Source organism: Scyliorhinus torazame, chromosome 6 (assembly GCF_047496885.1).
Source record: "Scyliorhinus torazame isolate Kashiwa2021f chromosome 6, sScyTor2.1, whole genome shotgun sequence".
Classification (NCBI taxonomy): domain Eukaryota; kingdom Metazoa; phylum Chordata; class Chondrichthyes; order Carcharhiniformes; family Scyliorhinidae; genus Scyliorhinus; species Scyliorhinus torazame.
The window spans coordinates 67,550,061-67,577,010 of NC_092712.1; the positions used below are offsets into that span (position 1 = coordinate 67,550,061).

General features: G+C 43.5%; 1 protein-coding gene across 4 annotated transcripts in view; it reads right to left on the reverse strand.

The window, feature by feature from the left end:
* Positions 1-26,950, reverse strand: part of pitrm1 (pitrilysin metallopeptidase 1) — an 83,890-nt gene that overhangs the window by 19,754 nt on the left and 37,186 nt on the right. For 3 of the 4 annotated variants that reach the window (XM_072508302.1, XM_072508300.1, XM_072508303.1), the window contains 10 exons: positions 26,666-26,804; positions 24,663-24,779; positions 23,335-23,467; positions 23,065-23,185; positions 20,618-20,694; positions 18,383-18,548; positions 14,161-14,261; positions 4,425-4,554; positions 2,865-2,936; positions 217-329 (listed from right to left, as the gene is read on the reverse strand). In XM_072508302.1, the coding sequence (XP_072364403.1) occupies positions 217-329; positions 2,865-2,936; positions 4,425-4,554; positions 14,161-14,261; positions 18,383-18,548; positions 20,618-20,694; positions 23,065-23,185; positions 23,335-23,467; positions 24,663-24,779; positions 26,666-26,804 (1,169 nt within the window). The remainder of the gene's footprint in view (positions 1-216; positions 330-2,864; positions 2,937-4,424; positions 4,555-14,160; positions 14,262-18,382; positions 18,549-20,617; positions 20,695-23,064; positions 23,186-23,334; positions 23,468-24,662; positions 24,780-26,665; positions 26,805-26,950) is intronic. The other variant, XM_072508301.1, reaches the window with a different exon arrangement.

The window sequence follows — 26,950 nt, forward strand, 5'->3', positions numbered from 1 at the left end:
GGGAAAACTGATGTTATTCATTTCAATTCCTTCCTTGAACACACACATTTACTTATTGAACCACCAAAGATTTTGCATGCACACTACACAAAACATTTATTTTTAATTTCTTCATTATGTTTTAGTCTTTAATTTATACCATTCTCAAAGCCGATTATGAAACTATTGGTTGAAATTTAAGACAAATGGGTGCTATTTAATTTCAATGCAACGTACTTGGTAAAGTCTGGATTCATGTAGGGAACGGTGCGGACGCATTCACTCACATAATTCACAGGGAAGGGAAGCTGGAAATGTGTCTTCATTTGACAAGCTTTGAACGTGGGTTCCTAAGAGAGAAGAAAGCTAAGAAATTTTAATTAAATATTCTCAAATGGTTTCAAAAGTATGCAAAACTGAGTTACTGGTATTTAAGTGGGATTCAGAAACACTTTGCAGTTAAACAACTACAGTACCTTATATCTCGATCTTATAAAAAAGCGTCACATGAAAGCATTCAAAGTGAAAATATTGCTGAATGGTATAATTTAAGACACCAGGGGCGTCATTCTCCGACCCGTGAATCCCGCCCCCGCCGAAGTCTCCGGTACCGGAGATTGGGCGGGGATCGGGCCGCGCCGGTTGGCGGGACCCCCCGCTGGATTCTCCGGCCCAGATGGGCCGAAGTCCCGCCCAGAAATTGCCTGTCCCGCCGGCGTAAATCAAACCTGGTATTTACCGGCGGGACCAGGCGGCGTGGGCGGGCTCCGGGGTCCTGGGGGGGGGGGGGGGGGGGGGGGGGGCGCGGGGCGATCTGACCCCGGGGGGTGCCCCCACGGTGGCCTGGCCCGCGATCGGGGCCCACCGATCCGCGGGCGGGCCTGTGCCGTGGGGGCACACTTTCCCTTCCGCCTCCGCTACGGCCTCCACCATGGCGAAGGCGGAAGAGACTCTCCCCACTGCACATGCGCGGGAAACTGACAGCGGCCGCTGACGCTCCCGTGCATGCGCCAGGAAACGGACAACGGCCGCTGACGCTCCCGCGCAGGGAAACTGACAGCGGCCGCTGACGCTCCCGCGCATGCGCCGCATTTCCTCAACAAACGCCATTTCCGCCAGCTGGCGGGGCGGAAATCCCTCCGGCGTCGGCCTAGCCCCTCAATGTTGGGGCTCGGCCCCCAAAGATGCGGAGCATTCCGCACCTTTGGGCCGGCGCGATGCCCATCTGATTGGCGCCGTCTTTGGCGCCAGTCGGCGGACATCGCACCGTTGGGAGAATTTCGCCCCATTTTTGTAACCAGTTTCTTACTGGGTTAGATTTTCAAAATACCAAGTTAACATACTAATTAAGAGCAAGAGTAGACCACTCCCCCCACCCCCCCCCCCCCCCCCCCCCCCACCCCCAAAACCTGTTGCATCATTCAATAAGCTCATGGCTGATCTGATTGTAACCTCAACCTCACATTCCTGCCCACCCCCGATAACCTTTCACACCTTTGTTAATCAAGAATCTGTAATAACACGTCAGATTTGGCACAGCAACAAAGATCTGAATCACCATAAGCAAATAAGCAGTGAAACATTCTGCCATGGTACAAATAATCTAGAATACGCCTAATAATCTAGAATAAGTATGAGAAGATCCAATTAAGGTATACAAGATGCTAAAGGGGGTTGACAGGGTAGATGTACAGCAGATGTTTCACCTTGTTGGTTATTCTAGAACGAGAGGTCATAGTTTTAGGCTTAGGGGTGGTAGATTTAAAACAGAAATGAGGCGGAGTTACTTCACTTAAAGGGCCATGAATCTGTGGAACTCTCTAACCCAGAGTGCAGTGGAGGACAGAACATTATAGATATGTTTCTAATTAGTAGCGAGATGAAGGGCTATGAGGGGCAGGCAGGAAAGTGAAGGTGAGTCCAAGATGTGATCAGCCATGATTGTACTGAATGGCGCAGTGGACTCGAGGGGCTGAAATACCTACACCTGCTCCTAGTTCTTGTGGTTCAAAAGTGGCAGAGCATTTTCCCTGGCCTCCACTGAAACTTGATCAATGTTACCATCTCGGCTGCAGAACTATTACTATTATGTATATTCATACAAGGTCTTTCATCATTCTTTTGTTATGTTTTTATAATATATGCAAAATTATAGATTTTTTCTTAATTCCCGAAGCAGATGTGTGTCTAATTTTGGATGAGTTCAAATACTATTATCAAAAAATATCTTGCCTTCCACTGACCACTTTTGTACAGCATTCCAATGTAGGTCAACATCATTAAAATTAATGTAACTAATTAAGTTAACCATGCCTCAAGTGCTCGATCCAACCCAAGATGAAGGGGAATAATTTAATCAGTTTTCCTAATAATAAACTAGCAAAAATATTTAGTACTTTCTACTGAAAGATAGGTAGATAAGGGGCAGCACGATGGCACAGTGGTTAGCACCACTGCCTCACGGCGCTAGGGACTCGGGTTCGATTTCGACCTCGGGTGACTGTCTGTGTAGAGTTTGCACTTTCTGGGTGGGTTTCCTCCGGGTGCTCCGGTTTCCTCCCATTGTCCAAAGATGTGCAGGTTAGGTGGATTAGCCATGCTATATTACCCTTACTGTCCAAAGGTTCAGTGGGGATACAGGGCTAGAGTGGGGAACAGGGCTAGAGCGGGGATTTGGCATAGGTAGGGTGTGCTTTCGAATGGCCGGCGCAGACTCAATGGGCCGAATGGCCTCCTTCTGCACTGTAGGGATTCTATGAATTGAAACGTCAGAAGAATCCATGCCATTGTGTGTTGAATTGAGAGATTTCTGGTATCTAGACAATGGTCAACATTCTCAGAAATGTCATTAGTTACTGTGAATAATGCCACTATATTACTCTTACAAACACAAGCTTTTTGGTAGCTCCTGAGCCTGCAGATACTTCACCCCCAGCTTCTTCAGGATTGAGTGCTTTCTGTAATCAAACAAATAAAATTTAATTAATATTCCATCTTTCAAATTGAAAGCGGTAATAAACATTTGCTGGCAGCAGATTGGAGAATATGTATACTTTACGTCCTAGTGATAAATGGATACTTGGGAAAGAATGGAGTTCTACATTCAAAAAGTTAATCTCAAGTTAAATACAACTAATTCATCAATAGTGTTTAAACAAGACCTCTCTCTCCAGTGAAGACACTATCAAAGACACTATCACTGCTTGTGAAGGTGAACCAATTGCATCAGCAGTGATATTAATCTGCCATTTATGGTCAATGCTCATTCTCAATAAGCAAGGTCCAATTGCAAACCTTACAGCCAATTACCCAATTTCCCCAAAATGACAGCCATTAAATTACAACGTATCGGAGATATTTTACAAAGCTTTGCTGCACTTAAAAAAGGTGCCAAAAACATGGCCGCCAGTTTCACAAAAGCAAAATCAGTGCATCAAGCAAAACATGGATCTTTTGAATAATACTAGAGGTGGTTTTACACTGAATGTTGATCGATTAACTAGATTAGAACTGCAAATGGTAGATGTGGAATTAAAATCTCTCTGCTGGATTCAAGAACAAAACTTGGATTACAGCATACATGACGTTTCCAAGGATACGGTGAGGATCCTCATCGTGGAACCATTCCAGCAGCCACAGGCGGTGACCCTCCGTCCTCCTGCCGTGAGGCTGTGTCCAAAGCATTGCTGGGCTCAACACAGTGGGGGTCACGTGTGATGCCGGCAAACCTGTATCACCCTTAGAAAATGGTCCTTAATTAATACCTTAATTCCCTCACCACCTTCTGCTGATTCCAGGGTAACTTGCTGGAGGCAGGTTATCGCATTGGGGAGCTAACCCAAGAGGGTCTACTTTCCTGGCCTTCTCACCTCCAAACCCATCTTAAAGGGACCAGTAAAATTACCCCAATGTTACCACATTCTTACTCACCCTGGGTGGCTGAACATATAGATTGCACATTAAATTGAATGCCAAGGGGTTTTTACAAATTTACAATCCTGGTACATTAAAAGTTCCATTGTCTATTAAAATAGGAGAGTCATTTGGTGAACAATGGGAATCATCCTCTGGTCTGTTTTATATGGTAAAGCAGTGTACAAAGCACAAAAAATGATTGTAAATGCTCTGTGGAGTGTACAAGGTGGTGGCATTTCACATTGGGCTTTTTCTTTGCAAAAAGAATAATGTGTAATTGAGATGTTGGCTAATCAAGTGTGAGTAATCAAACTTCAACTCTCATGAATAAAAGGGAGAGGAGTGTACAGACACATTCCCAAATGAAACAAAGGGGCAAGTTATTGGACTTCACGATCAAATCATAGAACAAGAAGGCACAAGTAAAAATTCAAGTGAAATGCTAACTTCAAAATCCCTCTTCGCCGTACAAGTCAGTACATTCATCTAACATAGAAGCTGGAGTGATGGGATGTTTTTAAACAGAGTACCTCAGTAATATTTGAACGAATAAGTTTCTTGTCCTTCTTTTTCTTTCCAAATCCAGGAATATTTCTTATGAACTTTTCAACTTCTTTTGACGCTTCTGCAATTACTTGAGTAGTAGCATTCACTGAACACCTATCACAAGACAGTATGCACCAATGAAATACCTGCAATGATCTAATCTTCTCTTACCCATATAAAAATAGGCTCAATGTGAAGTAGCACAAGTACATTGACTAGAAGTTGATGGCCGAGGTTTTCTGAAAATCCTGGTTCCTGTCTGCGATGTTTTTAAAAGTAGCATTTACTGTCAGTCCAGGAACAAGATAAATTCATTTACAAGACAGAAATATAATTTTTACATAAACTGAGAAAGAATTAATTATCTTCATCTTTTTGTTAAAAATAACTGCAAGAAATTAGTGCATTCCCCCTCCCCAATTGTTCCCCCCCCAACAATTGTCAACAGTTGTGGAAAAAAGTACAAAACTGTTCAGTCCACCTATATTCACACTGCAATATTACCATTGTGAAGTAATTGTGATGTTCAAATTGTTGCAATTATTAGTCATTATGGCACAGAAAGAGGCCATTTTGTTCATTGATTTTATGCTTGCTCTCTGTACAGGAATTCAGTCAGTCCTATTCCACCCCACCATCCCACTCTATCTCAGTCGCCCTGCAAGTTGATTTTCAAGTGCCTATCCTTTTTCTTTTGAAATTATGATCGTCACTGCCTCCACTACCCTCATAGGAATAAATTCCAGATCATTATTGAAACTTACAGGATACTGTGAGGCCTGGATAGACTGGACGTGGAGAGGATGTTTCCACTTGTAGGAAAAACTAGAAGCAGTGGACACAATCTCAGACTAAAGGGACAATCCTTCAAAACAGAGATGATGAGGAATTTCTTCAGCCAGAGGGTGGTGAATCTGTGGAACTCTTTGCTGCAGAATGCTGTGGAGGCCAAATCACAGGGCATCTTTGAGACAGAGATAGATAGGTTTTTGATCAATAAGGGGATAAGGGGTTATGGGGAGATGGCAGAACGGGGCTGACAAAAATATCAGCCATGATTGAAAGGCGAAGCAGATTCGATGGGCCGAGTGGCTTAATTCTGCTCCTATGTCTTATGGTCATTACGAATGACTGTGTAAAAGCTCTTCCCCACATCCCCACTGTGTCTCTAACCCAAAACATAATACCGGTGTCCCTCAGGCCTTATACTGGGAGCAGCTTTTCTTGAACTCTTTCGCTCCGTGTGGCGCCCTCATTGTCCAAGGGTAACAAATCATAGCTCATGCCATGAAACTACTATGGTGAAAAGCCAGGAGGCCCACAAACGACCTCAGTCCGCATGTGTCATTCTGCACTACACTTCAGGAATCTAGCCTATTGAGCTAACTGACTCCTGCTTTTATTTGTCGATCTTAGCTAAGCCTTTCATAATCTGGTACACATAATAATAATTTTTATTATTGTCACAAGTGGGCTTACATTAACACTGCAATGAAGTTACTGTGAAAATCCCCTATCAGATGTCTCTGCAACCTCGTTTGCTCCAAGGAGGACAAACCCTACATCTTCAACCATACCCAAGAAAAAGCATACAATACTTAAAACTTAAGTATTAAGAATTTAATAACAAAAAAGGAGCAATCACATTGCTGGGAGTGGTCGATAGGCCCCCTAACAGTCCAAGAGAAATAGAAGAGCAGATACGTAGGCAAATTTCAGAGAAGTGTAAAAGTAATAGGGTAGTGCTGTGGGGGATTTCAACTTCCCTAATATTAACTTGGGTAGCCATAGTGTGAAAGGTTTAGATGGAGCGGAATTCTTAAAATGCATCCAGGAGAACTTTTTAAGCTAGTATGTAGAAGGTCTACAAGGGTCCTAGTCTTAATATCCGGTAACAAAGCTGGGCAAGTGGTTGAAGTATCAGTGGGGGAGCATGTATAGACAGTGATCGTAACTCTGTTAGATTCAAGATTGTTATGGAAAAGGACAAGGATGGACCGGAGATCAAAATTCTAAACTGGGGGAAGGCCGATTTTAATAAGATCAGATATGATTTGGCCAGTTGGGAGGAGGCACTTTTAGGTAAATCTGTGACAGAACAGTGGGACACATTCAAGGAAAGAGCGAATACAGGGCCAGCATGTTCCAATCAAGAAAAAGGGTAGAACCAACAAATCCAGTGAATCCTAAATATCGAGCGATATGCAGCACTTGATCAGGAGAAGGAGAGGCTTATGACAGGTATCAAGGACTCAAAACAGCAGAAGCCCTAGAGACATATAAAATGTGCAAGAGGGAACTTAAAAAGAAAATTAGGAGAGCAAAAAGGGGACATGAAAGGATACTGGCAGGTAAATTAAGGAAAATCCTAAGTTGTTTTACAAGTACATTAAGGTTAAAAGGATAACTAGGGAAAGAGAATGGCCCATCAAGGACCACATTGGTAATGTGTGCGTGGAGCCGGAGGATGTAGTTAGGGTTCTAATTGAACACTGTGTGTCAGTGCTCACTCACGAGAGACAGCGTGGGTATAGAAATCAGGGAGAAGGACTGTAATAAAATTAACGGGTTTAACGTGGACAGAGAGGAGGTTCTGAGTGATCTGGCAGGCTTAAAAGTAGACTAATCTCCAGGGCCAGTTGAAATAGATCCCAGGCTGTTGAGTGAGGCAAGGGAGTAAATAGCAGGGGCACTGGCAATAATTTTCAATTCCTCAGGAGAGGTGCCCGAGGACTGGAGGATAGCCAATGCGGTACCATTATTCAAGAAGGGATGAAGGGATAAACCAGGAAATTACAGGCCACTCATTCGAACCTCGCTGGTGGAGAAACTTTTGGAAGAAATCCTGAGAGACAGTTAATCTGAATTTGGAGAGGCAGGGATTAATCAAGAACAGTCAGCATGGTTTTGTGAAGGGGACCAACTTGATTGAATTTTTCGAAGAGGTGACAGATGTATAGATGAGGGAAATGTATTTGACGTAGTCTACTTGGATTACAGCAAAGCTTTTGATAAAGTCCCACATGAGAGCCTGATAGCAAAGGCAAGAGCCCATGGGATCCAAGGAATTTTGGACAATTGGATCCAAAATTGGTTGAGTGGTAATGGCAGGAAGCAGAGGATGATGGTCGCAAGTGTTTTTCTGACTGGAAGCCTTGGGGGCCCTTGCTGTTTGTGGTTTATACAAATGATTTAAATATGAATGTAGGAGGGTTGATCAGTAAGTTTGCAGATAATAAGAAAATTGGTGGGATGGTAAATAGTAAGGAGGGTAGCTTTTGTTTTCAGGAGGAGATAGACAGACAGGTCAATGGCAAATGGAATTCAATCCCGATAAGTGTGAGGTGATGTGTTTGGGCAGGACAAAGATGGCAAGGGAATACATGATAATGGCAGGACCCTGGGAAGCACAGAGGATCAAAGGGACCTTGGTGTACATGCATACCGGTCCCTTAAAAGTAGCAGAGCAGGTGGATGCAGGGGTTAGTGTATGAGGAAAGGTTGAACAGGTTGGGAATGAGGTGATCTTATCATAGAATATTAGAATTTAAAGTGCAGAAGGAGGCCTTTCGGCCCATCGAGTCTGCACAGGCCCTAGGAAAGAGCACCCCATCTAAACCCACACCTCCACCCTACCCCTTAACCCCAGCTAACCCTTTTGGACACTAAGGGCAATTTAGCATAGCCAATCCACCTATCCTGCACATCTTTGGACTGCGGGAGGAAACCGGAGCACACGGAGGAAACCCACGCAGACACGGGGAGAATGTGCAGACTCCGCACAGTCTCCGCACGGCCCAAGCCGGGAATCGAACCTGGGACCTGGAGCTGTGAAGCAACTGTGATAACCACTGTGCTGCCCCAGAATGCTTAAGATGTTTCATTGCATACCATAAGCATAATCCTAATTTTTAACAAGTACTTCAATTATGCTTCCCCACCCAAGCTTTTGGGCTATGGACTTTTAGCGCAGGGTTATATTCTATATCCAGTCTGCTCACTATGTAAATCTGCCCATTTTTTTCCCATTTTATAGATTCACATTTAACAGAATTTCATAAAAGAAAAAGATGTGCAACCACATTTCAGCCTCCACCAATACTTTTAAGATAGATAGAAAATTGTTGAAACGTACAAGATCCCGAGGGGACTTGATTGAGTGGATAATAAAGTGGTGACAGAATGTATGCCTCAAGTCTAGAATTCACGGACACCGTTTAAAAATTGGGGGGGGGGGCTCCCGTTTAAGACCGAGATGGGTAACAACATTTCTCAGAGAGTCATTAGTCCGTGGAAATCTCTTCCTCAGACAGCAGGAGAGGTTAAGTCATTGGATATATTCAATCTGAGTTAGATTGACTTTTGTTAGATAAATGTGCTATGTGGAAAGTGCAGTGAGGCTACAATCAGATCAGCCATGATCTTATTGAATGGCACAGCAGACTCAAGGAGCTGAATAGCCTACTCCTAATTCTAGTGTTCTCGTAGCTCAAGTCCCTCATCCCTGGAACCATGATGGTAGATCTCCCATGTGCCCTCTCAAGGTCTTTGATTTGCTCGTTTGGTGACCAATGTTTTTTTTTTTTTAAATTCATTTACGGGATGTTGGCGTCGCTGGTTAGGCCAGGATTTATTGCCCATTCCTAGTTGTCCTTCAGAAGGTGGTGGTGAGTTGCCTCCTTGAACCGCTGCAGTCTTTGAGGTGGAGGTACACCCACTGTGCTGTTAGAGAGGGAGTTCCAGGATGTTGCCCGAGACAGTGAAGGGACGGTGATATATTTCCAAATCAGGGTGATGGGTGACTTGGAGGTGAACCTCCAGGTGGTGGGGTTCCCAGGTTTCTGCTGCTCTTGTCCTTCTAGATGGCAGTGGTCGTGGGTTTGGAAGGTGCTGTCTAAGGAACCTTGGTGAGTTACCGCAGTGCCTCTTGTAGATGGTGTACACGGCTGCCACTGTTCTTTGGTGGTGGAGGGTTTGAATGTTTATGAAAGGGGGAGCAATCAAGCAGGTTGCTTTATTCTGGATGGTGTTGAGCTTAGAGCGTTGTTGGATGCACTCATCCAAGCAAGTGGAGAGTATTCCATTACACTCCCGACTTGTGCCTTGTAGATGTTGAACAGCTTTGGGGGCTGTCCTGACCTTTGACCTGCTCTGGTAGCCACAGTATTAATATGGCTTGTCCAGTTCAGTTTCTGATCAATGGTTACCCCAAGGATATTGATTGGATGTAATACTCTAGTTGTGGTCTAACCATAGCTTTATACGAGTTCAGCATAACTTCCCTGCTTTTAAATCTTAAGACCATATGATATCGGAGCAGAATTAGGCCATTTGGCCCATCGAGTCTGCTCTGCCATTCGATCATGGCTGATGTGTTCCTCATCCCCACTCTCCTGCATTCTCACCATAACCTCTGATCCCCTTATTAATCAATAAATCCCCTTATTATCCTGTACCAGCCTCCCCGACCAGGCGCCGGAATGTGGCGACTAGCGGCTTTTCACAGTAACTTCGTTTGAAGCCTACTTGTGACAATAAGCGATTTTCATTTCATTATAAATCAAGAACACCAGGTTTGATACATGGCTACAGACTGTGTAGCCACCTAAAATGGCTGATTCCCTATTAATTTGGCCGAAACCCGATATAAAATGGCTAACCGAAAAGGCTGATGGGAAAAGCAGCCAACAGGACACAAACGAACAGCTGCAGACAGAATAGCGTATTCGGCTCTGGGGAAGTCGGCCCAGATCGATACCTACGACTATTAGCAGCACATCAACACAGACATCTGCAGTTTAATCGGCTATCCCCGGGAACAATTGCAACATATTAGCTATTGAATGCCGGGCCAGACCTCTCGGCGCCTGCAGTGGCCGAAAAAGAGACAGGTGAACGACCACCCCCCCGATCGAGGAATCGCCCCATTATTGGAGCATAGCGAACCCAGTGATTGGGAACAAGTCCAATCACTTGGGACTCAGGGTCAAGGGCCGCCCCGAGAGGCGGGAAGCCCCTGGGCCCTATAAATTGAGGGGCCAAGTTCAGATCGCTCTCTCTCCCTTCGTCTCCTGCTCGCAACCTTCGCAAGAACCTTCGACAAAGAAACAGTAAGTTTGACGCCAGCGATCGCTACCCGATAGAGGCTCCTAGCCATCGACCCGTATCAGCCTTTTGAATCACGCAGGCCAGACCCAATTCGATAAACCATTCGTTTCCCTGACCTGGTGGGCCATTCCTAAAATTAAGTATTGGCCAGTAGTAGTAGGTTTTGATATAGACAGTAGGATTATTGTGTAAGTATTTATTGCTGTACATAATAAATGACCATTGATTTCAATCTTACTAAGCGGTGTGCTGACTTATTAATCATAACTCGAGCTTGAACCACGTGGCGGTATGTGAAAGATACCTGGCGACTCGTGAGCAAAGGTGACATAATCAGAGCTAATAAAACTAAGGCTATTAAGAGCAACAGCTGGAAGGTGAAATTAGACAGAATAGTTATTTCTTAGAACACAAGAACTAGGAGAAATAGGCAATTTAACATCTAGAGTCTGCTCCACCATTCAATATAATCATAGCTAATCTCATCATAGCCTCAAGACCACCGTCCTGTCTGTTCTCTGTAACCATTCAATCCATTAATAATTCTTCCTTAAATTTACTTTTAAGACCATAAGAGCAGAATTAGGCCACTCAGCCCCCGCCATTCAAACATGGCTGATATTTTTCTCAACCCCATTGTCCTGCCTTCTCCCCATAACCCCTGATCCCCTTATTAATCTCTGATATCTACCAACTAAAATCCAAGTTGACCAATCTATCTCTGTCTTAAAGACACTCAGTGATTTGGCCTCCACAGCCTTCTGCGGTACAGAGTTCCACAGATTCACCAACCTCTGGCTGAAGAAATCCCTCCTCATCTCTGTTTTAATGGATCGTCCCTTTAGTCTGAGATGGTGTCCTTTGGTTCCAGTTTTTGCATTCAATACCTTCATTTATGAAGCTAAGATTCCACTTGCTTTGCTAATTGCTTTCTCAATATGCCCCACCTTAAAAGAGATGTAAACATGAATCCAGATGCCTCTGTCCCTGTATATTCTTTAGGATTGTGCCATTAAACCCATTGTCTCATCCATCAAAATGCATCACCTCACACTTCTGTGTTAAATTCTCCATTGGTATCATCTTTACTATTGCCGCAACTCCAATTTTATCATTGACAATTTTACTCTGTATTCCAAGATCCGAGTGACTTTTTTTATAATATATATATAAAAAATATATATAAAATCAAAAAATACCGATGCCAGCAGACCCTTGGAGAACACCAATATCTACCAGCCTCCAGTCAGAAAGACAACCCTTTGCCATGATTTACTGTTTCTAACTGTAAGGCAATTTTTAAAATCCAAGTTGACATGATCCTCCTATTCCATGTGTTCTATTTTTTTAACCAGCCTTTTAGCGGTATTTTGTCAAATGCTTTTTTAAAATCCATATACTCAACACCCTTCAAGTGCTCCTGACACATTTCAGAAATTCCACCCACTTTTTACTCATTGTACCATTATCCCAAATCAATATTTGAGTCCTACTCGATAGTTTTTCTAGATCTGTGATTACCCTGCAGATTTGTTCCTCTCTCCCTCTCATAGCATTTGCAGCCTAATCGAATAACTCCAGAAGTGTGTTCATACTCTGTTGCTTCTCAACTCTAACCAAGTGGATTCTATCCCTGCCACCTCAGGAACTCGGTCTCTTTCAGGGCTACAATGTCTTCCCCAATTAGTGCTGCCAATCCACCTCCTTTTGTTCCTTCCATATCTATTTTGAACGTCCTTGATTATTAAGCATACAGTCTTCCCCATTTTAAAGCCATTATTTCTATTATTACCGCTACATAATATTCCTGCAAGGCTACTTGCACTTGTAGCCCACTAACCGTGTCCACCACACTTTGTGCATTCACATACATATATTCAAAACCTGCTTTGTATTCCTTGTGGTCCTTCTTAGTCAGCTCCTGTCCAACACTGACCCTTTCCTACTTCTACATGCTGATGCCCAACCCCAGCCAATTTAGCTTAAACCCTCACGAACCACACCAGTGAACTCCCCATGAGGATGTTTGGGGCAACTCATCCCTTTTGAATAGACACCTCCTGCCCAGAATTGGGCGAATACCTCAAAAATCTGAAGCCCTCCCTTTTAAAAAATATTAGTTCATGGGATGTAGGCTTCGCTGGCTGGGCCGGGCTAGCATTTATTGTCCATCCCGGATATTTAAGAGTCAACCATATTGATGTCGGCCAGACCAGGTAAAAGACATTAGTGAACCAGGTGGGTTTTTAAGACAATCGACAATGCCACATTGATTTGGTATACACCTCCCGCTGCCTCAGGAAGGCAGACAGCATTATCAGAGACCCCTCCCACCCAGGCATTGCCTTCTTCCAGACCCCTCCATCAGGCAGAAGGTACAGAAGTCTGAAGGTCCGCACATCCAGACATAGGAACAGCTTCTTCCCCACAGCTACAAGACTCCTCAATGACTTCCCCTTCGGACTGATCTGTTCCCTGTAAGAACACTATTCACGACGCCCTATGCTGCTCTTGCTCATGTATTTGCTTTGTTTGGCCCCTTGTTCCGCACTGTATCCAATCGCTGTTTGTCGATGTACCATTGGGCAGCATGGTAGCATTGTGGTTAGCACAAATGCTTCACAGCTCCAGGGTCCCAGGTTCGATTTCTGGCTTGGGTCACTGTCTGTGCGGAGTCTGCACGTTCTCCCAGTGTGTGCGTGGGTTTCCTCTGGGTGCTCCGGTTTCCTCCCACAGTCCAAAGATGTTCAGGTTAGGTGGATTGGCCATGCTAAATTGCCCTTAGTGTCCAAAATTGCCCTTAGTGTCCAAAATTGCCCTTAGTGTTGGGTGGGGTTACTGGGTTATGGGGATAGGGTGGAGGTGTGGGCTTGGGTAGGGTGCTCTTTCCAAGAGCCGGTGCAGACTCGATGGGCCGAATGGCTTCCTTCTGCACTGTAAATTCTATGATGATGATTTCTATGATTTGTCAATGTTCTCTGTTGATTATTCTTTTTGTCTACTGTGTACGTACGGTGTACGTTCCTCGGCCGCAGAAAAATACTTTTCACTGTACTTCGGTACATGTAACAATAAATCAAATCAAATCATTCCAGACCTTTCATTCCAGATTTTTTTTTTTATAAATGAAGATTTCACCATCTGCCATGGCAGGATTTGAACCCGGGTCCCCAGATCTCTGGATTACTAGTCCAGCGACAATACCACTATGCCATTGCCTCCCCTGCCCCACATGTTAAGCCATGCATCGTTTCTTCACTGCCTTCCGATTTCTAATCTTGCTAACATGTGGCACATAGAGTAATCCGAAAATACCCCCATAACCCGAGGTCCTACATTTTTATATTGGAAACATGAACATAACAAAAATGTAATTGGACCATTGCCATTGCAATGCTACAGTTAATACAAGTTGCCAGCAGAGGGAAGACAAACAGAACTCAAAACTCCAAAGGTCTAAGATGATCTTAGAAAGTGAAATAATAAAAACGTACAGTGATAATCTTATCATTGCGGTTTTTGCCTATCAGAACAACCCAGAGAATGGCAATTTTAAAGTTAACTGTGCTTCTTTTCAATTGGCTGACATGTTTGTAAATATTAAAAGCTTACCTCATGTTCTCATTGTTCAATAAGTGCATCTTTATTCGAGGCAGCTTACGGAGAACAGACAAGAGTTCAGGCTTTTCTGCAATTCGTTTCATGTGTTGCACCTTTGGGGGAAGAATAATTTGCACGTGGTCAATGTTTTTTGGAAATCTTTTGCTAATCTACAGACGTTTCTGGAAATACCCTATGTACAAAATACAATTGGAAAAGAAAAGGAGGGTATAAAAAAATATAGGCAAGTAAAATCGAAAGATGTTTTATAAATATAAAATGAGGAAGAGGGAAGGAAAGATTAGAGCCAATTAGCGATCAGCATTTGTGAAGGTGCACTGCTTAGTGAATACTGTGTGCTCATTTTCATAACAGGGAAGGACAAATCAAACATTGCAGTCAAGTTGCCTAAAATATTGGATGGGAGAAATGTATCAAAGGAGGATATATTAAGGTGTTTAGCATCCTCAATATAAGATAAATCACCAGGCCTGGATGAAATGCATCCCAAACTGCTTAGGAAAGCAATAGAAGGAACAGTGAAAGTTCTGATCATCATCTTCCAATCTTCTACGCTACAGTACTGGAGGACCACTTTTATTTACTGGTCGTCCTGCCATTTGTGGATATGCACTCAAAATAACTCTGCTCTTCTGCACTTTTCCGAATCCTATTTATTAGGTATTTTCTTGCAGTTTGTCCTCAAATGCTATTCTCACAGTTCTCTGGACTGAACTCCATGCACCACTCTTCTGCCTACGTGACTCGTCAGAGAACCATAAAATTATTACAGCATCAAAGGAGATGTATTGGCCAGTCATGTCAGTACTGGCTTTCTCTCAGAGCAACTCCCTAGTGCTATCTTTTCCCCATAGCCCTGCAATTCTTTTCTTTTAAGAATTTTTTTTTAAGAGTACTCAATTCATTTTATTCCAATTAAGGGGCAATTTAACATGGCCACTCCACCTAACCTGCGTATCATTGGGTTGTGGGGGCGAAACCCACGCAAACACGGGGAGAATGTGCAAACTCCACATGGACAGTGACCCAGAGCCGGGATCGAATCTGCGACCTCGACGCCGTGAGGCAGCAGGGCTAACCCACTGCGCACTGTGCTGCCCTGCAATTCTTTTCTAATTGGCCAGTTCTCTTTTGAAGGCCTCGACTGAACCTACCGGAGTGTGCCTTCCACATTGTAACCACTACTGCATAAAAAATATTTATCTCATGTTGTCATTGCTTCCTTTGCCAATCAACTTAACTTGATGTACTCGATCCTTCTGCCAACAGGAACAATTATCTACTGTCCAGATCCTTCATGATTTTGAATATCTCACTCAAAGCTGCTCTTAATCTTCTCCAAGAACAGCCCCAGCTTCTCCAATTTACCTACTCAACTGAAGCTCCTCAGTTCTGGAACCACCCTTGTGAATCTTTTCTGCATTCTCTTGTCTGCCTTCACATCAGTGCCCTTAATTGGACACAATGCTCCAGTTAATGCCAAACCAGTGTTTTATACAGGTTTGTTATGGTTTCCTTGCTTTTCTACCTTAGAACATGGAACATACAGTGCAGGAGGCCATTTGGCTCATCGAGTCTGCACCGACACACTTAAGCCCTCACTTCCACCCTATCCCCGTAACCCAATAACCCCATCTAACCTTTTTGGTCACTTAGGGCAATTTATCATGGCCACTCCACCCAACCTGCACGTCTTTGGACTGCGGGAGGAAACAGGAGCACCTGGAGGAAACCCACGCAGACAAGGGGAGAACTTGCAGACACCGCAAGTTCTTCCCAGCGGGGAATCAAACCTGGGACCCTGGCGCTGTGAAGCCACAGTGCTATCCACTTGTGCTACCATGCTGCCCACCTTATGTTCCTATTTATAAAGCTTAGGATCCTATATGCTTTATTAATCACTTTCTCACCCGACAATCCACTTATGATGATTTATGCACATATATCCCAAGGTCACTCTGCTCTTGCACCCCTTTAGTTTATTGATATCATTTTGCAGTCTTCAGTTTTGTTCATCATCATCCTCAGTAATAACCTCTACATTCAAGTCAAATCACTGATATGTGAGAAACGAAATGTCGCCACAATCCCAGAAGACCATAAGCTGCTCTCACTTTGAGAGAGAGCTGATTGGTGGTGATTTAACCCGAGGGTCAAACAAAGAAATGTACAGCACAGGAACAGGCCCTTTGGCCCTCCAAGCCCGTGCCGACCATGCTGCCCGACTAAACTACAATCTTCTACACTTCCTGGGTCCGTATCCCTCTATTCCCATCCTATTCATGTATTTGTCAAGATGCCCCTTAAATGTCACTATCGTCCCTGCTTCCACCACCTCCTCCGGTAGCGAGTTTCAGGCACCCACTACCCTCTGCGTAAAAAACTTGCCTCGTACATCTACTCTAAACCTTGCCCCTCTCACCTTAACCTATGCCCCCTAGTAATTGACCCCTCTACCCTGGGGAAAAGCCTCTGACTATCCACTCTATCTATGCCCCTCATAATTTTGTAGACCTCTATCAGGTCACCCCTCAACCTCCTTCATTCCAGTGAGAACAAACCGAGTTTATTCAACCGTTCCTCATAGCTAATGCCCTCCATACCAGGCAACATTCTGGTAAATCTCTTCTGCACCCTCTCTAAAGCCTCCACATCCTTCTGGTAGTGTGGCGACCAGAATTGAACACTATACTCCAAGTGTGGCCTAACTAAGGTTCTATACAGCTGCAACATGACTTGCCAATTCTTATACTCAATGCCCCGGCCAATGAAGGCAAGCATGCCGTATGCCTTCTTGACTACCTTCTCCACCTGTGTTGCCCCTTTCAGTGACCTGTGGACCTGTACTCCTAGATCTCTTTGACTTTCAATACTCTTGAGGGTTCTACCATTAACTGTATATTCCCTACCTGCATTAGACCTTCCAAAATGCATTACCTCACACTTGTCCGGATTGAACTCCATCTGCCATCTCTCCGCCCAAGTCTCCAAACAATCTAAATCCTGCTGTATCCTCTGACAGTCCTCATCGCGATCTGCAATTCCACCAACCTTTGTGTCGTCTGCAAACTTACTAATCAGACCAGTTACATTTTCCTCCAAATCATTTACATATACTACAAACAGCAAAGGTCCCAGCGCTGATCCCTGTGGAACACCACTGGTCACAGCCCTCCAATTAGAAAAGCATCCTTCCATTGCTACTCTCTGCCTTCTATGACCTAGCCAGTTCTGTATCCACCTTGCCAGCTCACCCCTGATCCCGTGTGACTTCACCTTTTGTACTAGTCTACCATGAGGGACCTTGTCAAAGGCCTTACTGAAGTCCATATAGACAACATCCACTGTCACTACAACCTAGGCAAGGGGCAAAGTTGAGAAGACATGAATAACCTCAGCCAGTACAGAAATTGAACCCCCGCTGTTGGTGTTGCTCTGCACCATGAGCCAGTCACATACACACCCATCAACCATTATCCTTTGATAGCACACATGGACATTGACAACTGGGAGATGGTAGTTGACAGTTGTGACCTCTGGAGGATGACTGCTGAAAGGACGTTGGAAGAGGTGAGTGGAAACAAAAATCTTAGCTGGCCAAGAAGACAGGCCAGAGAAACGTTCATCCTCTCAGCCCACGTTCTTCCTCTGCAGTAGTCTGCCATGTCTGTGTGAGGCTCCTGAGCCACACCAGGCTATGTTGAACATGGAGTTGACCACCAAGACACAAACCATCATCTTATGAGTCATGCCATCAGAAGCATACAGTTGGTTGAGTAACAAATCTACAGGTTATCAAGCAGTTTATAAGTGAAGCACAGTTTATGCTCGCTGGATTCTAACCAGATTTTTCACTATCATTAGGAAATAAATCTTAATGCTGTAAGCCTGTTAATAATACAATATCGATCACAGAATCTCCACAGTGCAGGAGGCCATTCAGCCCAGCGAGTTTACACTGAGCCTCCGAAAGAGCAGCCTATCTTGGCCCACGCCCCTACCCCATCCCAGAAGCCACATCTAAATTTTGGACATTAAGACACAATTTGGCATCGCCAATCCACCTAATATACCATTTTAAAAAAGGATAACTTGCTCCACTCCGGTCTATTACTTACGTTTTTGTAAGTATGTAAGGAAAACCTATCATATGCTGAGTGGGGATGAGGAAAAGGGAAATGAGAAAGGAGGAATCACTCATTTTTCATTCTACCTGGCTTATTCCATTAAACATTTCTTGTAATCTTCCTGCCGATGTTAGTGTCTTGCCAGCTCGAACCGCAGCATATTGGTGCCCAGAATCTGGAATTCCATTGGCTAGTTCCTGGGCCGCCATCATAACCAACACCCTTAAATGTTCCTCATCTTCAAAACGTGGACTGCAAATGCAAGCATAATATTTACACAGAAGTCTATTGAATCACAGAAAGTGTTTACAATTTAGAAATCTAGTTTTAAAAAGGAAGCTTTCACATGTGTCAGCTTATAATTGCACATTGTGCAAAAGGAATGTTTAAGATGCTTGATTGCATAGCATAGACATAATCCTAATTTTTAAAACATATTTCAATTGTGCCTGCCCACCCAAGCTTTTGGGTTATGGACTTTTAGCATAGGGTTATATTCTATATAAAGTCTGCTCACAATGCAAATCTGCCCATTATCAGTAAATGACAGAATGCAGAAAAAAACATTAATACATTCTTTCCACTTTCACCCATTTTAAACTTTTTTTTTTCATTTTATAGATCCAGGTGAACAGAATTTCACAAAAGAAAAAGATGCACAACCACACTTCAGTTATGACGCACAGAAAATAGAAGTAGAAGGCCATACGCCCTTCGAGCCTGCTCGATCATGGCTGATCATCAAGTTCAATATCCTAATCCCGCCTTCCCACCCATATTCCTTGATCCCTTTAGCCCCAAGAGCTATATCTAATTCCTTCTTGAAACGCATCCATTAAACCATAGAATTCCTACAGTGCAGGAGTCCATTCGGCCCATTGAGCCTGCACCGACTCTCTGAAAGAACATCCTACCTAGGCCCACTCCCCTGCCCTATCCCCGTAACCCTACCTAACCTACATATTTTTGGACACAGAGTAATTTAGCATGGCCAATCCACCTAACTGGCACATATCTTTGGGCTGTGGGAAGAAACCAGAGGAAACCCATGAAGACACGAGCAGAACATGCAAACTCCACACAGACAGTAACCCGGAATTGAAATCAGGTCCCAGCAGCTGTGAGGAAGCAGTGCTAACCACTGTATCACCGTGTCGCCCACGTAAGCCAGAATATTTACAGTTGTGGTACAGACCAATTCATTTAACATTCTTTCTGTTTGGGAATAGCCAATGACCATCTCCTGTTCTCCAAATACTAATAGCATGCTCCAGAGAACTGACAATATGGGTAAAAGGTGAAAGCATGCTTAGTCACAAAACAACTTTGAAGAGATGGGTCCCAGCACGAGAAACACATCATCAATGCTACTGCAGCAGTAAACATACTGGGCACGATTCTCCCAAAGGGAGACAAAGTCCCGCCGCCGGAGTGAAAACCGGAGCGTTTACGTGCGCTGGGCCGTGGCGCCGCGTAAATGACATGGCCGGTGTCGCGTAAATGAAGTCGCCCGCGCATGCGCGGTTGCCGTCCTCCCCGAGGCCGCCCCGCAAGAAGATGGTGGATGGATCTTCCGGGGCGGCGGAGGAAGGGAGGTTCTCCTTTACAGAGGTCGACCCGTCGATTGGTGGGCCCCAATCGCGGGCCAGACCCCATCGGAGGCCCCACCCCCACCCCCGTGAAGGAATCCCGCCCCCCCCCCACAGGCCGCCCCCCCCCAGCGTTCCCGCACAGATCCCGCCAGCAGCGACCAGGTGTGGACGGCGCCAGCGGGAACCTGTCGTGTCAGAATGGCCGCTCGGCCCATTCGGGCCGGAGAATATCGGGGGTACTGGAGAATCGCCGTTGTGAATGTCTCGGCCAATTCTCCGGCTGGTGCAGTGCAGAACTCGACGGGGCTGTTCTCACCGGTTGGGAGAATGGCGGGATGGTGTCGCACGATATAATGGCGCAGCCGGCGATTCTCCCAACCGGCACGGCCTCGGAGAATCGCGCCCACTGACTCAGGAGTCTCAAAAATGTGAACTATTTAGATTTGCAACATTTATGCTGAACATTACTGGCAAGAACAGCATTCATTAGATCAAATGCAATTAGGTGTTGATTTCTAGTCTGAGCTCATTTTAGTAGGCCAGACCCGTCAGCAAAGAGTAAATGTCATTACTGAAACCTACTCGGGTAAATTAAGGTTCTTCCAATGACATGTTCCATTCTAACAAGGTCAATAACATAATAATAATTTGTATAGCAAGCAATAGTTCAGGACAGCTCAAAAACAGCTTCCACACACATTTGGAACATAAGTACTGATCAGGCCTCACCTGTTAAAAATGTCCATCCAAAGCTGCATCATGTCAGGCAGGTTTCTGTCCAAACACAGTGAAGTAAATAACACTCCCTATTGTAAAGGAAAAAAAGTTAGCAGAAGTTTTGAGAAAAACAACAGTAAATGTTTTCTATCTGTGAAAGACATCAATTTAAAAAGCAATAAAGTACTAAAAATAGTACAAGGTACTGAGGTGGCACTGTAAAAACATTATGAAAAACAAATAGACTAGCAGCAGGGCATTTTATCAGAGGAAAACAATCCCTTGAAGGATGTGTCAGCGCATGTTATTAAAGAGGTTACGCAAGTGGCAAAAATGAGTAATTAATTTTATTGCTGATCAAAAAATGTGGTTTCTTGGTGTGAATTCAAAGAAAATCAATAAAAAATCATTGATTATTTGGAGCATCAAGGAATCAAATAAAGGTAAAACCAGTTTAAATATAGGCAATTCTTAAAATTCTATGTCAATTATAGGAGGTGCGTGCCAACCCAAATGAGAACGGACTATTGCTTGTACAATTCATGTACCACTTTCATGGATCTTGGTGCACTTCCAAATATTTTACCCAATTGATGAAATGGACATGTGCTAGACACAAAAACGACATGTGGTTAGGTCATTTCCTCCCCTTCACCACGGTTCTTCATAAGTCTGAAGAACCCATCATTAAATCCCTTAAATACAAAAAAATCTAACTTAGCTCATCAAAGCATTCGACAATTTGAGCCCGTGTTCCTTGCTCAGTGTTCCATTTGGTCCTGCTTCTCCACAATACCTAGCTGTTCCATTTGCACCCCATTAAACTCTAACCAAATGCTTCTCAGATGACATTTCACTGGACCTTTTGGGTTCATTAGCTTGAAATGTACTGATCAATATATTAAAACTCTTTCCGCACCATTTATTTCTCCAGCTTCTGCTATCAGACCTGACCACAAAAGGGACATTTCCATCTGCTTTTCCAAGGAATGCATTCATATCAAGGATGGAGAGAAACAAACATTTCTCCCATCTCTTCTACTCCAGATGAGTTAATTTTGGCCTTGCATCTTCTCCGGCTATGTTTGCTATCCAAGTTTAATTACTTGCCCATAAACTTTATTTATACCTCTCAACATTTTTAAGACTTGGAGCATTTATGATTGAATTATTTATTTTCCCTAGTGATAGGGAGATCAGCAAATGTCAGTTACACTGGAATCGCCAAGTCCAAATATAGAACATTGAACATAGAAAAATATCCTTGTATTATTTCCAGACCGATCCTTACGCATGCTTCAGAACGCAGTGCCCAAAATTAGAATCAGCAGTATAATCAATAAAAACATTACAATAACCCTTAGACTTCGAATAGGTGCAGTTCACTTTAAATGGTATCAATTTTCCTTATGCTCATCATCTGATCACAAGCCACATCTTACATTGCAACGTGGGGCAGCACGGTAGCATTGTGGATAGCACAATTGCTTCACAGCTCCAGGGTCCCAGGTTCGATTCTGGCTTGGGTCACTGTCTGTGAGGAGTCTGCACTTCCTCCCCGTGTGTGCGTGGGTTTCCTCCGGGTGCTCCGGTTTCCTCCCACAGTCCAAAGATGTGCGGGTTAGGTGGATTGGCCATGATAAATTGTCCTTAGTGTCCAAAGTTTCCCTTAGTGTTGGGTGGGGTTACTGGGTTATGGGGATAGGGTGGAGGTGTTGACCGTGGGTAGGGTGCTCTTTCCAAGAGCCAGTGCAGACTCGATGGGTCGAATGGCCTCCTTCTGCACTGTAAATTCTATGATAATCGCTTGCAAGGTAGCAATGAACGTGGATATTAGGGGACTACACCATCCCTCCCATAATTTTTTTCTAGTTTATCTTCCTCTTGCAACTTGCCACAAAGTTCTTTAGCCTCAAGTCTTCTTTAAAAGGCTTAATGTGATGATGCCGGCTTTGGACTGGGGTGGGCACAGTAAGAAGTCTTATAGCACGAGGCTAAAGTCCAACAGGTCTATTTGGAATCACTGGCTTTTGGAGCGCAGCTCCTTCATCAGGTGAGTGAAGAGGTGGGTTTCACAAACACATACATGGACACAGTCAATGATGCAAGATGATAGTTTGAATGAGAGTCTTTGCAGGTAAGTAAGTCTTTACAGGTCCAGACGGTACGACTGGAGAGAGGGACAGTCACATGTTAAAGAGGCGTCAATTGTCTCAAGCCAGAACAGTTGGTAGGCTTGCAAAATCCTACCAACTGTCCTGGCTTGAGCCAATCACACCTCTTTAACCTGTGATTATCCCTCTCTCTAGTTGCACCGCCTGGACCTGAAAAGACGTAATTGCCTGGTTATTTTAAAGACAAGGAGAGATTCTTCCTTCCAAGCACAAGCTTGAAATATTAACTAGCTCAAGAACTGCCTTTGGCTGTGATTTCTTCACTAAAATACATTGATTGTGTACCTGCTCATACATATCTAAATTATCATTATCTTGGAGAATCTTGGGTGAAACAGCCATTCCTCCAGTCTTCAACTCAATCTGCTGATCCTGCTGTCTGTAATCAAGGTTTCCACAGCCCATTCTAAATGGAAAAAATATATTTTCTTAAATAAAGAGGCCTTTATTTCTTCAAGTGCATAATCGATTGATAAATTCATGCAACAAATCAGATCATCAACATTACACAGATATCAGTGCGTCAACACATGCCTGGGTGCTTCACTAACCCACCTTGTGATTACATTGCAGAACAGTGGCACATATGGCTTCAGCTCCTCAGGTAATGTGTTAAGATTAGTGAAAGCCTTGAAATAGACAATTCCATTGGTCGGTTGACTACAATACTGAACAGGCACCTCGCCTTCTAAAAGAAAATACATTAGAATTAAGATTTTCTATGGCCAAAGCACTACAAGTTTCAAAGATACACTGCAAAGGGAATCAACTTTACCTCTCAGATTCTACTTCAACTTTGAAAACACAAGTTCACCTAACAACATTTATACTCTTTTCTCTTCCTGCATCTCTGCCACTGCTGATCGACCTTGCCATGTCTGAATTTCAATGTCAGTTGCTTTCTCTCAATCTCTATCCAGGACTTAAACTCTTTAACCCTTTCTCTTGTTGCCTCCATATCCTCTTTGATGAGAATTCTACCAATTTGGTACTCATAGAATTTACAGTGCAGAAGGAGGCCACCCGGCCCATCGAGTCTGCACCGGCTCCTGGAAAGAGCACCCTACCCAAGGTCAACACCTCCACCCTATCCCCACAACCCAGCAACCCCACCAAACACTAAGGGCAATTTATCACGGCCAATCCACCTAACCTGCACATCTTTGGACTGTGGGAGGAAACCGGAGCACCCGGAGGAAACCCACGCACACACGGGGAGGATGTGCAGACTCCGCACAGACAGTGACTCAAGCCAGAATCGAACCTGGGACCCTGGAGCTGTGAAGCAATTGTGCTATCCACAATGCTACCGTGCTGCCCACTAAAGTGTACTAAAGTGTTCCAATCAAATTTTGAAATTTGGCTGTTCATAATCAAGGAGTCATTTATTTTTATCATAAGGCCTTGAAGTGACTTTTCAAATCTTGCCATAACCTTATTTCTGGGGTTCTTTTTCATTAAATATGTTTTTTTAACTAAATCGATTAAAATTACAAGATTGTGATCAGACAGGAACATGTACATGCTGATGACTGCATCCTTGTATCCATTCTAAAGAGAAGATTCAGATGATAGCTGGATTTGTAACTTCCACCCACTACTGGTCGGAAGTAACATATTAATCAGCTTCTGGGGATATCACACGTTAGACTGTCTATCACCAATGATAAAACAGAACTAAATGTGGTCAAGGAGATCGTCTATGCTGAGAGTTTACGATGCAAGGATCGATAAAGAATTAATTAAGAGTGCAAGTATAGTCTTTTGGAAGACAAGCCAAATGTTCTTTAAATTAGTATAGTGCCAATGTTTGCACCAAGATGCAGATTTAAAAGAGAAGAGTTCTTGTATGATAATCCTATTTTGGTTATTAAGAGTCGTACCTACATACGACATCTCCACGGGTGTCAGTGGAAATGTCTGCTGAATATCAGAAATCTCAAGTGCTGGGAGACTGGATGCATCCTGAGATGTGCTCTGAGCAGCAATTAGTTCCAGTCCTGAGGAAATAGAATTGCAACAATTCAATGTGCATACAGAGAATGAATAGTAATATATTTACAAATATCAGCTCTGCAAAATAAGAGAACAAAATAGCATTTAAACAATGCTTCAGAATATGTCTTTAAGATTATTCCTTACATTGTGGAATTTATATATTTTAAAACATTGCCGATATATTGTCTGCCAAGCAGTCAATATTTCTTAATGGGAAACAAATTTTCTTCTTAAAAAGTATTTTATGCATAAGCAATATAGCAGGCCCAGCATGGAAAATAAGAGCTGAGGTTGCGTTAGAATGGTGTAAAACACTTGTTTGGCCACAGATAAGAGTATTTTATACAGTTGGGGTCATGGGATTAAAGGAAGGATGTGATTATAACAGAGAGGGTACACAGAAGATTTACGAGGGTGTTGCGAGGAATGGAGAGTTTTAGCTAGGAGGAAAGATTGGATAGGCTGGGATGTTTTCTTTGGATCGGAGGAGGGAGATGAATTTAATTTAGATGGTCAAGGTCATAAGGGGCCTACAAAAAATGAATTGAAAAGACATATTTCCCTTAGAAGAGGTCAATAGTTAAGAGAAAGGATTGGAGGGAGGTTGAGGGGAATCATTTTTCAAGTGTAGGTGGTGAGAACTGGAACTCTGTCTGAAAAGTTATAGAGGCTAAAACTCGCAATCACATAGAACATACAGTGCAGGAGGCCGCCATTCGGCCCATCGAGTCTGCACCGACACACTTAAGCCCTCACTTCCACCCTATCCCCGTATCCCAATAACCCCTCCTAACCTTTTTTGGTGACTAAGGGCAATTTATCATGGCCAATCCACCCAACCTGCACGTTTTTGCACTGTGGGAGGAAACTGGAGCACCCGGAGGAAACCCATAGAGACACGGGAGAACGTGCAGACTCCGCACAGTGACCCAGCAGGGAACTTGGGACCCTGGTGCTGTGAAGTCACAGTGCTAATCACTTGTGCTACCGTGCTGCCCAAAACATTTAAAAATAATATTTGGACATGCAATTGAAATCGCCTACAGGGCTACGGCATAGAGCTGAAAAGTGTGATAAGGGTGGATTGATCTTTTTAAACTGGCACAGATATGATATGATGGACCAAGCAGCTTTCTTCTTTGTTATAAATTAGTTATGTGTCTGCAATTCTCATGCGTCACTTTAGCAACACTCAATTGAACAGATTTTGATAATTGTCCTCAAAGTAGTACACCAATTCGGAATTGTTGATTGATTAAAGAAAATACAATGGTTAGCAATAGACAACATTATGAGCAACTGAAGTGCTGATGTAGCAGTCCTTGCCAACCCCGACCCCCCCCGCCCCCCCACCGAAAAAAAAGAGAGTCCAGAATTTAAATTCAATCCAAAAATCTGGAATGCATTCTAAATTTGTGATGAATTATCGGCTGGGCAATTATTTTAAGCTCGCTCCCCCCCCCCCGCCCCAAGTATCTTCCCCCTGATGGATAAAGACACAACTGGTTTAGCACTTAACCCTACAGATTGGTAGACATCATGTTTGACTACTGGTATGCAGCAGCTAGAGCTCTCAGTCCCAATCATTGGTGACTACTGCTGAAAAGTGCATATGCGTGCATGTCACCTGATACACAACTACAGTGCCTGCCTTCCCTTCAAGATGAAACAGCTGACTCGCACACAAACTAGACCAGCATACAGACTGGCCACTTGTGAGTGAGAGACAATGGTGTTCTTGGCGTCCTAGAACAGAACACTATTACACATGAACACTTGCAGGACCAGACTATAAAAGGTAATGTTTCATTCAATAAAATTAAAATTAAACCATTTATGCAGGAATTTGGCAACATTATCACAGCAACAAGAAACAAAAATGTCACACCTTTTTTATATATCTCTTGCCTTTCTTCCAATGAAAGAGAATTGACCTTCTCTTGTAGTTTTCCTTTTTCAACTTTAGTTTGATTCTCCAAATAACCAACATCTGGACTCATTGACAACGCCAGCTGGTGAGGGTTTTCCTGTAATGCAATAAACAGCACAAATTATGACTACAATAACCTTGGCATTAAGTAAAAAAAAAAAGTCTCTTGAGAAATACATGACTTTTATTTCAAAATGCAGTTCACAATAAGATGACCTACTTTGAAAATAAAAATAATAGGAA